The sequence below is a fragment of the Sycon ciliatum genome, chromosome 8 (assembly GCF_964019385.1).
Source record: "Sycon ciliatum chromosome 8, ocSycCili1.1, whole genome shotgun sequence".
NCBI lineage: Eukaryota > Metazoa > Porifera > Calcarea > Leucosolenida > Sycettidae > Sycon > Sycon ciliatum.
In genome coordinates this window covers 13377957-13389445 of record NC_088650.1, presented here as the reverse complement: position 1 = coordinate 13389445, position 11489 = coordinate 13377957, and the positions used below count along the sequence as shown (strand labels likewise).

At 48.0% G+C, this 11489-nt stretch overlaps 1 protein-coding gene across 1 annotated transcript; it reads right to left on the bottom strand.

Annotated features, from left to right (window-relative positions):
- Positions 1-1816: 1816 nt before the first annotated feature.
- Positions 1817-7770, bottom strand: LOC135823742 (BET1 homolog). Its single transcript, XM_065336583.1, has 3 exons — positions 7383-7770; positions 6537-6593; positions 1817-2649 (listed from the first exon to the last, which is right to left on the bottom strand). The coding sequence occupies exons 1-3, from the start codon at positions 7491-7493 to the stop codon at positions 2500-2502; spliced, it is 318 nt and encodes a 105-aa protein (XP_065192655.1). The 5' UTR covers positions 7494-7770; the 3' UTR covers positions 1817-2499.
- Between the last annotated feature and the right edge of the window lie 3719 nt (positions 7771-11489).

Below are 11489 nucleotides of genomic sequence, written 5' to 3'. Positions count from 1 at the left end.
CTAGTACGCACCCTATCGCGTATCGTACTGCTCTCGGCTTTGAGAAAGACGCTGTCCCTGATTGTGCTGAAGAGGATACAGCCAGCGGTTGATCAGTACCTGGCTACATCCCAAAGTGCTTTTCGCCGTGGCCGCAGCACAAGTGATGTGGTGTGGTGCCATACATGTAGATATAATTATGGCTATGCAGTATGACGCAGCGATTCAATGCGTCCATCCACATATTGGGAATTGACATAAGTAAAGCATTCGACACTGTCCGCCGCGATGTCCTGATGAAGATCCTTGAATCCTTCCTCCAAGAAAGTGAGCTCCGAATGATCCGTATACTGTTGACTGAAACCTGGCTTGAACCTCGTGTGAAAGGTGCATCGAAAAGCTCCTTCAAGACAAATATCGGAGTCCCTCAAGGGGACAGTCTCTCTCCAGTGCTTTTCACCATTTACCTGGAGGCTGCTCTCCGGGACCTACGACAGGAGCTGCCATCTCGCCCTGCTGTGGACAATGACCTGCCGCTGGATATCGCGGATGATGTTGATTTTGTGAGCCGGGATGAGACGTTTCTCAGTGAAGTTGAACAACACGCTCCAACAGTTCTTGCGAGATGGAACCTGAACGTTAATCCCTCCAAGACAGAGCATACCACCGTCGCCCGATTTCCGGATAGGAACCAAGAAACGTGGCGTACTGTCCGCAAACTAGGCTCCCAGGACCCTCCTGGGTGACGCCGAAGATGCTGCTCGGAGGCGTCACCTGGCCGCCGCCGCCTTCAACTCACTCCTCAAGATCTGGACCCGGAGGCGCCAGATCAGTGAAGGTCTTCGGCTGAGGCTCTACAACGCCTACGTCATCCCAGTCCTTACCTACAACTGCGGCACTTGTGGTCTACCGATGTCGGAGCTCGCGCGAATGGATTCGTTCCACAGGACCCAGCTAAGGAGCATCATTGACATGCGATACCCTAAACGAATTAGCAATGACACTCTGTATAAGCGCTGCGGAGCTGTCCCCATCAGCGAGATGATCACAAGGCAGCGCTACAGTCTCGCTGGCCATATCTTTCGTTTGGCCCCAACTGCTCCTCCACAGTTGGCAGTGGATATGTATCTTCGCTTGGCAAACGACGAGGGCACTGAACGCTTCAGGGGTCGACCTCGGACGACTTTGGTAACGGTCTTGCAGACGGAACTGTCATCATGGCATGGACTTACCCTCCACCAGCCGCTAGATGCTGACGCAGTCCGCACAATGGCAGCGGACCGACAGGCATGGCGTGGAGCCCGCCCCACCTAACAGGACTGATTCTCGTGACACACGTGATTCCGCCAGACATGTTGTATGCATTCTATTTTATTTTATACTTTGGATGAAGTTTTCCATTTGTCCTATTGGTATTGTTGCTAACGGCTTTTGTTGACGTCACTTCTGTCATTTCATTGTATCGTATTACCAAGAGTACATAACCCCCGGGGGGTTATGTACTCTTCAGACATCAATCCTGAATGGCATAAGCGAAAGTGGCCCCCCGCCGCCTAGCGCCTACGCGGACATGCTTATAATAATAATAATTATTACAATAACTTATGTAGCGTGATGTCATCATGTCACCATCAGGGTTCATACAGACTGGATATTGGTTACAGTAGTAGTAAAATTTCTCAGTGACCACTAGTATACCCAGCCATACCTTGTAATCACTATTACCAAGAGTACATAAACTCTTGCTATTACCAATAACGGCGCAATGCGTTTACACCACATATCAATACCCAGATGCTAGCTTTGAGGGCAGGCTGCCAAAAAAACCCCAGAGGTGTACCATTAGAAAGATCGTTGCATCACCAAGAGAGAAAATATGGTGGACCGAATGATTGAAATTGCAGCTATTTACTGATCAAAATCAAGTCGTTGAGCTCAAATCATAGAACTTGCACACACATGTACATACTTACACGCGTGGAGAAACAGTCGCACAGGATAGGACAAGACATACACCTGTACACAAGCCATGGGAGCTGCATCAATACAGGGGACAACGAAAGTCGCCACAGGCCTAAGCTGTTAAAAAAAATAGTCGCATTTCGACACAAAGAGACAGCTAATCAGCAGCAGAATAACACGAATAAACACGGCCAGTAAGGAAAATAGCGCAAAAGCATACAACAGCATATAGACATCGCACTGGCATCAGGCAGATGAACAGGTACGATTGAACACAAACACAAAAAAAAGCATGACACGAGTGATAGGCCGGCCAGCAGGCAGAAACGTGCTTTGAACAGCAATTGCAAAGTGCTCCCTCTCTCTACGGTATTGGAAATAAATAGATACAGGTGACGCGCATGTACACACACACACACACACCACACACACGCACGCACGCACGTACACACATAAATACATGGCAGCAGGCTAAAGAACACAATCAGCAGGACAGGCATTCCGATATACAAGCCACCGAAGTACAAACAAACAAACAAAACGAGCACACCAAGGGTGCTATCGGACCAAGAAGTACGTGACAAAGAAGACGAACAGGACAAACGCTATCATGTAACACATCCAGTTGTTGTGTCCAGCTTTCGACATCAGACCCAGCCGCTTCATTGTGGAACCCAGCAGACCGCCGGCATTGTCGAACTCAGAACCCTGTGCAAACAGATCAGAAGGACAATAGAACGTCAGTAAGCAGTGCATACGCCCTGCCACAGCGTAAGATTCAATAGAGGATTCACACACACACACACACACACACACACACACACACACACACACACACACACACACACCCTGTACCACACACACACACACACACACACACACACACACACGGGAAAACCTGAGGTCACGTGACAAAGGTAAAAGTTCAGACCGTCGGACAAGTGAGTGTGGCTGTTCATCCCAGTGGTCAGTTTTCCCTTGGCCACATGATTGGTCATGAATTGGTGACGAGGAAGTACAAAATCGAATCCGTACTGCATTTTTTGTAGTATATTCTGTACAATGTTTGTTTCGCATTCGCAATGCGCGATTGCATGCAAGGTCAACGCGCGATTGCATGCAAGGTCAACGCGCTAGTAGCGAGATTAAGATGAGGACAATTATATCCGAAACAATTTCAGAAACACTTTTTCAGTCACGTCAGTCGTCTAGTTCAGATACTGCATGACATAACTATGTGCCTGTCTAGGTGGGCTCGGTGAAATCCGACCCAGAGTGCATATTGGGCACAGTCAACTTGCACGGCCCTTGACGCCCTGGAAGTGGCACGGATATCCGGATGCGGCTGGACGTACACACGTACAAATATAATGAAGTAATCATAACTGGTCCTGGGCGCCAGCTTTGCACTTTTGGTCGGATTTCACAGAGCGGAACTGTAGTAGATCATAATATGAGCACGAGGAAACTAAATTTTCAATTTTCCTTTGGTTTGATGTTCGGTTTGGTGCTTGTTGACCATGCCACTTTCACTGTTGCTGTTGTTGCTATTTCGGGTGGTCGCTGGGAGAGGAAAGTTCTTGGACTTTGGAGAGAGAGAAAGGCGTCGATTTTCCTGATTACGAGGACAGGAAACGGCGAAAGACCAACAGAGTTGACAAGAGCACTTTCGGACAGCTGTACGCGTTGATTGGTGCTGGTCGGGAGAAAGCTGACACTCGCATGAGAGCGTCTATACCTGGCAGAAAACGAATGGCTGTGTTCCAGCATTGGATGGCACGTGGCACGTCTTTGGACCAGCTTGCAGAGGACTATTGTTTGGGCACATCCACCGTACATAGTATTCTCCATGAGTGTTGGGAATCCGCCACAGCTGTAGAGCAGCATGTCACACTGTGTTTCCTGAATGAGAGGAGCTGCTTCAGGTGACAGCAGATTTCTTAAAGTCGTTGTCATCTGCCAGGATGCGGAAGTGCACAGGACGGCACCTTCATGAAAATTCAAAAGCCTATTCGCTTGGGAGACGCATATTATTGTTACAAACATTACCCTGCAATCGTGCTTCTTCTCTGCGTTGATGCACGTGGCGCAATCACACACATCAAAGCAGGACGGGCAGGCAAAGTGGGCGATGCCTTCACGTGGAATACGCCACTACCATGGCAACACATTGAAGATGGTCGTCTTCTACTTGCAACATAGTCTGTAGACGCGGGAAACCAGCGCATAAGGCCCTACATTGCCGCTGACTCCGCACTTGCTCTATCTACACCTATTATGAAGTGCTATGATGAGAATAGTGGCCTGACAAAAGCACAGTCCGATTTCAACTACTGTGCCATACGCACCAGAAGAGCGGTTGAAAACGCCATCGGCCGACTGAAGGGACGGTGGCAGATATTGACTGGCAACTCCATCCGCGATCCTGTGCTGGCCAGGAGAGTTGCTCGGGTTGCTGAAGCTCTTCACAAAAGTTTGGAGAGATGCCAATGCCCTGTTGAAGAAACTTGGATACCACCTCTGCCCGATCATAATGCCGATGTTCAGCAACATGGCAACCATGGCCTGGGTGCCAAAGCGGAGGTTGTGTAAACGAAACTTTCAACACAAATCAGCCAGTTTCTTTGATTTTTACTGGGCACGTCTATGTACATGCTGGAATTGTCCAACAGCTTGGATAGCTGATGAGACATATTGGCGCCTTTGAGGATACTGTAATTTCACAAATTGTCGTGTGTACTTATATTTTCGGTACTTTCGGTGCGCCTGTGTCATACCTAAATGTCGATACACCGAACAAACATTAACACCCGCAATCCAATACTGTAAGGGGCCGTCCGTAAATATCGATGTTTTTTTAGAGACGATATTGGTGCTTCTCTCCCTTAACCCCCCCCCCCCCCTCCCCCCAGAAGACGCACATGTACATCTAGATCATGGAATCAATATTTTTGGATGCTCATTTCGAACAACATCTGCACGGACTGCGCCATCACCATAACGTTCCACGAACGCATCAATGAACTCTTCGTATGAAGAGGGATTCGACTTTTTGTAAATTCCTGTATCGACTACACAACCCCCAAACAACGTCAACTGTTTCGTTTTCCGTTTCTTGGGCGGTGGTGAAGACGACATTTTCACAGCTAACCTGTCACTTTGCCATGGCCATGCGGTTCACAACTTCCTCAACTTCTCTCTCGACAAAGAACAAACTTCAGGCACGGCCAGTCAAAATTCGCATTTTACATGAAAAGATGAGGGCGCTGGCGCGCTAGCGCTACCCGTGCAGTACAACTCATCGTACAAAAAGCGTTCAAAGTGCAACTCATCGTGTACTGGTGTAGCCAAAGCGGCTACGCTCGGGCTTGAATTTTTTCAAATCCTTGTTCAGACAGTGAAGACTGGAAACTCTTGTGGAGTTCGTCCAGGTTTGTTCGCACTGCCTCTACGTCTTGAAAAAGGTCTCCTGCAGGCATCGTTCGGCCGATTTCCACAATCAATAGCTCATTCTTTTGCTCTTGAAATTCGCCATGGGCGTACAGTTTCCAATTTTTGATTTTATTCTTGTGTCGCGAGTTTTAGCTCCGCGAACGGAAGCTGGTTTCACATTTCTTGTATAGCCATTTAGACGTCCGCGTGCAGGGATCGGCGAAACTTCAGATATTTACATCGATATTTTTCTGATGCTCGAAAAGACGCACATGGCTCAACCCCCCCCCCCCCCCCCCAGACGCACCAATATCGTCTCTAAAAAAACATCGATATTTACGGACGGCCCCTAAGTCAACAAATATTCGACGCATATTTATTTTCGGCAATTTGCGGCCTGGTCATATTAATTTTGGCAGAAAATTTGTTGCAGCCGACAATTTTGTTTTGCAAGGTTCAGCGTGACAGTGCATACAGGCAGTACTGGTTGAAAATCTGTTGCAGTCGAGATGTGTTTTAGCCCTGGGAGGCCGAAATTTGAATGAGCCGAAAATTTGTCGACTTACAGTAGGGAACTGCTTCTCTGTACCTAAATTTTCTGTTCACCTAACCTGGCCTTTAACCCTCATACCGAACATATTGAGGAGATCAACGGTACTTTACGGTACTAGGAGAATAAAAAAGCAAAGTAAAGTTCACAGTCTGAAGTCTGAAGAAAATGTTGAACGGCCTCTGCTGGGATGACGACTACACCATAGCTCAGTGGTTAGAGCATCGCTGGCTACAAGCGAGGGTCCCTGGTTCGAGTCCTGGTGGTGACAGTCAATTTTTTCTTCAGACTTTTCCCGTTTGTCTCTTTCCCTCAAACCAGTTAATAAAGTTCATACGCTCGCCTTAAAACCGGCTATACAATTGTGTTGAAGAACACAACCAGCTTAGGAAATTTCGCTTGTGTCAGGCCACCACCATGTCTGGTATACCAGGGTGGCAGATGCAGCTCCCAGCGGCGAGGGTGAGCTGGTAAGTCTCACAAACCTCGTCAGCTGCATCCATGTTGCCCTCACTCCGAGTAGTGAGTGACCACTAGGAGAATGAAGAATAATAAAGGACCAAGGCATTACGTGTGCAATGTGAATTGTGTGCAGTGAAGTGTAAATACATACCATGCCCAGCAGTTCCGCATTTTGCTCTCGTACTTCTCGCCCAATGTCAAGTGAAACCTATTACGCACACACACGCATACACAAATAAGTGTGCGTGGCGAGACAGGGGAAGGGGAGGGAGAGAGAGAGGGGGGGGGGGAGAGAGAGAGAGAGAGAGAGAGAGAGAGAGAGAGAGAGAGAGAGAGAGAGAGAGAGAGAGAGAAGAGAGAGACAGAGAGAGAGAGCCAGGAGAGAGAGAGAGAGAGAGAGAGAGAGAGCCAGAGAGAGAGAGAGAGAGAGAGAGAGAGAGAGAGAGAGAGAGAGAGAGAGAGAGAGAGAGAGAGAGAGAGAGAGAGAGAGAGAGAGAGAGAGAGAGAGAGAGAGAGAGAGAGAGAGAGAGAGAGAGAGAGAGAGCAAAAGGAGAGCAGGGGGGGGGGGGGGGGGGGGGGGTGCACATGCACATAAACGTACGCACACCGCTAACATGTGTATTGATGCCCGAATGGAAACTAAACAATAGTTGATGATTGTTGTTTACTAGCATGGATTTGAATATACCATTGCTGGTAATTTCTGCATCAGAACAGGCTATTAACTTAATTGCTCTCTTGTCATAAATCTATTGGCTCGAAAATCATGAATCAAACCAAGATGATTTTTTCCTTTGATCTGATGCCAAGCAACATCACAATGGATAGGCAGTTACACGCACCCACTAACTGACGTGCTACATTCAAGGCACCAACACACATGCACGCGCGCTTGCCCTATAGTCTGCTTCAGTCTGAACACGAATATGGACACGCACACACACACAAAGGAATGTTTCCCAATATTCCAGCACGCAAATACTACAACACTACTTACCGACTTCAACTGGGCCACTTTAGCCGTCATCGATTCAACGATACGGTCATTCTCGTTGGCAAACATCTCTTCTGTTCGCGTTGTTCCATGGCTGCGGCCGCGTGATTGCATGGTGCAACCTCTAAGGAACGATGAGTGAGATTCGGTCTTCGCAAGAATTCAGTGTTGAAAATAGCACAAAGCACTGACCCCAGTTCTAACTACGATCACGGTGTTCCTGACTCTCAGCACCAGAAAATTCTAAAGGAATGTGATGAAGAAGACACTGAACACAGATATTATGACTTTGAATATGAAGGTAGAAGTTTGGTATCAAACCTGCTCGATCAATTATTTCCAGGAGTGTGGTACTGTAGTTCTTTTTTGTCTCCAGCTCTCCTGTCTGATCTCAGTCAGTCTTTTTGTGTTTTGAAGTTTTTGTTCCTGCCTCGTGACGGGACGCGTCGACGGGATCATCCCGATATGCATGTCGGTATGCCACGTCATACAGATGACGTAATTCACGCCCAACCCGGGTACATACAGATTACGTCATTCACGCCTAACCCGGGTACATACCCGGGATACCGAGCACCATGCATGTCCGGTCGAATGAATGGCCGGGGTGTCACCCGCCCATATCCTTCCGGAATAGATGACTTGCACAAAGATCCGAGCCGCGAGTGAGACGGGGCAAGTGCACCCTGTGCACCCAGGCTACACTGCGGGGACCCTCACCGTCTGTGTACAGTGTACTTTTTTTGTCAGCGTGAATGAACGGTGCACGGCATGTACATGCCAGTACATGATCACTACCGTCACTGTCTTCAGCAGCTCATGAGTCATGCATGTGTACTTGTAGGGTTAGTGGAAGTACATGAGTGTATAATACTTAAATTATTATGTGAAGAGAAACCAGGCGTCCAAACCAACCCAAAATACTCTTGCCTTATTCTTCGGTGAAAAAGTTATAAAAAAAATTGTCCTACCAAACAACAGTGAGCATAGAAGCAACCTCGATGCACCCAATAATATGGCATCCGGCAGTGAGCATAGAAGCAACCTCGATGCACCCAATAATATGGCATCCGGGAGCAGCAAGTGTTGCACGAGGATCCCAAGAACACGTCAAGTTCCATGCTACCCGCCGCCATCAAAAGAACGAAGGATAACTGTGCTAGCCTAGTTCATATTCAATGTAACGCTAACGGTACGGGATATAGGAGCCTGTTGGGAAGGCGTGGGTGAGCTGTAAGATCTTGTACGGTTCGCACAGCACAACATACATGCAGCAGTTATTGCGACGGTTAACACCGATGGACGAGAGTCATGAAGCACAGTCCATGGGGTTGACGTTTCTGGGCTTCCTTTCCGAAAGGAAAGTTTTATTTCTTCTCAAATAAAGCAGAATCATGCTGATTATACCAGTCTGTTGTGAAGACAAGAAAGCAGCCATGGACATTGTGCCATTCTAAAGGAACGACAGGTAACGTTAAAAGATAAAGCACTTCATCTGAAAACTCAAGGACTATTCATAAATACAGCAAATGATAATCCTAGCCTGGTATTGTCCAACTCCGTCATTTGAGCTATTCGGTGAGTTATCATGGGAAGCATAATATTCGAAATGCTGAACAGTTGCAGTTGTGTTCGTCGCCACACAACGCCATCGCCAGTTCACATTCGAAATGTAGCCATTTTTACGCTTGTGTCCCTATACACGGCATGGAAGGTTGAACAGATTCAACTCTTCCATCGCTTCTTGATCTGTACGGTAGTGCGGTTGCGTTCCCGTTCCTGACACACACACATCCGTCTCCGCTAACCAGCATCATGAGCACTCCAATGGTTCCCGCCGCTCCTTCCGTATCGTCCCAGCGCGCCCCGTCAAAATGTGAACTACTGTAGGCAACGGAGCCAGTGTATGATGAAGGTGAATGCACTGTTTGATGATGCTCCAACAAATCCTTTCACTGTTGTATGGAATTTGTAAGAAGAGTAGTGGCTCAACTGTAGGTCCAACGCAGAAGGTACCTCGCAGCGCAGTTCTGTTACGTCCACGTCCACGATAATGAACACACTCAGCAGACTGTGATGTGTATCAGACACACTCTGGCATTATTTTGTTCCACCTTCTCCCAGGAGGAGATAAAATGTAGTTCAATCATGTCTTCAGTACATGGGGTACCGTTGCCTCGTTGCAACTAAACAGGTACGCAGTTACTTTCCCATGAGACCCAGTCGGAGCCGCATCGTCGTCATTACCAGCTAATCATGGAGAGGTATAGTGTGACATTCCACCACTCCCTGATTCAATCATAGTTTGCGAGCCAGCGCCAAACTGCTTTCTCACTAGAGCCAGGCATTGGTCATATGGCTTCAGTAAGGTTTACAATGCTACGTCTCAGGCCTAAGTCCAAGTCTAGATACAGCTGCTCAGAGTCAGGGCTGATGAAAATGTTCATATCGGAACAAGTGAGACTTCAACAGTAGCTAGTACACATCAGGCCTGAGTACTTCGCAGCGTTTCTCCAGCACACTTGTTCTCTCCTTCAACTCAGATACTACTTGAAGTACTACTAAAGGCCATCTGGCTCTCACATTCAGTCCTTTCACCCTTCATTTTCGTGGTTTGGGCTTCCACTCGTGACTCGGCAGGTTCCTGGCCTCTCCGCAGTCTGTCCTCAGGAGAGGGTCGCTCTGGAGCTAGTGCAGCTGAATCAAAGGGAATCGAGTTCTTTCTCAGACCGTCCACAAACTTTCGTTGTGCTCGACTTCGCTTCCAGTGCGGGAAAGTAGTCACACTTCAGGACCACGACGTGCTTGTTGCAGCCTACACCAATGATACTAAAATAAGATTCCCTCATTTTTCTGCCTCCCGGCCGGCCGGCTCAACAAAGAACGTATGGAATGGGAGCCTCAGTTCCATCTCTCGTCTGCTAGTGCATTCAGGAGCGCAGCAGCGCTTCGGCATGACGATAAAAGCCGAATCAAAACAACTCTACTTTCTAGCCAAAAAAACTAGCTCAGTGTTCGTCAGGCAAAAAGCGAAAGTCACGAACTCAAAAGGTGGGGAAGTCAGAGTCAGAAGGTCCACTTGCCCCGTCTCGAACCCAGACAATCTTTGTGCAAGTCATCTATTCCCTGGGTGCATTGATGCCATTGTTGCTCTGCTCAATGAAAACGATGTAGACTCTACCGGTATTAATTTTGACGACTCGTAGATCTACATGTACCTACATGGTGTGGCACTGTAGCTGTGGGCTACCACTACAACAAGCCTACCACTAGTACCAGCAGGACTACAGAGTACAGTACTGACATACCGTATTTCCCCGTAAGTTTAAATAATAGTACGTACTAACTTTCGAACTTAGCAGCCACATGAGTACTAACTTTCGGGGGTGGTACTATCTTTCGGGGAGTACTTTTTTTATCGGGGGTAAATGACACGCAGTGGGAAGCCTGCGCAACTCTAGTGTCCGTGCATATGATGTATGTACTGTACGGTGTATGTACATGTAGGACGTAGATCTACGGGTACGAACTTACTATCTTTCGGGGGGGGGGGGGGGGGGGGGACTGTCTTTCGGGATGATAACCTCGGCAGTGGAAAGTGTAATTTTTATAGGGGGGGGGGGGGGTACTAAGTCATTGGGGAGAACTAACTTACGGGGAAATACGGTACTCCGTGGCTACGAGTACCGGTATGCAGTAACAGTACTGTACACGACCACCAGGGACAACAGGGGTTTGTAAACTACCGTTGTATTATGCGACTCTTTGGTCTTCAACGTAGAACCCGGTGACCAGTACATCAGCGACAGTTAGACCCGAGGCTATTTTTAATATACACACGTTGGTGCAACCACTTACCAGATCACATCTTTCCTCGAGCAACGACTAGCAGATAATTATATTGCTTGAGATCCAGATGTGTTGCTGGCCCCTACAGGCTGTCGGCTTCGACAAAGGTACACACACGCATACACACGCACACATTCGGGCTAGCAAACCACACACACATGCGCGCGCATGCACACACACACACACACACACACACACACACACACACACACACACACACACACACACACACAGCGGGAAAGCACACTCTTTGTTTTGCTT

What these genes read in the sequence shown, in the direction of transcription:
- LOC135823742 (XM_065336583.1), bottom strand. Translation starts at nt 7,493, where the DNA reads ATGCAATCACGCGGCCGCAGCCATGGAACAACGCGAACAGAAGAGATG. An exon ending in AAGTGGCCCAGTTGAAGTCG is followed by an intron (nt 6,594 to 7,382) that starts GTAAGTAGTGTT and finishes TGTGCGTAATAG; the next exon opens with GTTTCACTTGACATTGGGCG. An exon ending in ATGCGGAACTGCTGGGCATG is followed by an intron (nt 2,650 to 6,536) that starts GTATGTATTTAC and finishes CTGTTTGCACAG; the next exon opens with GGTTCTGAGTTCGACAATGC.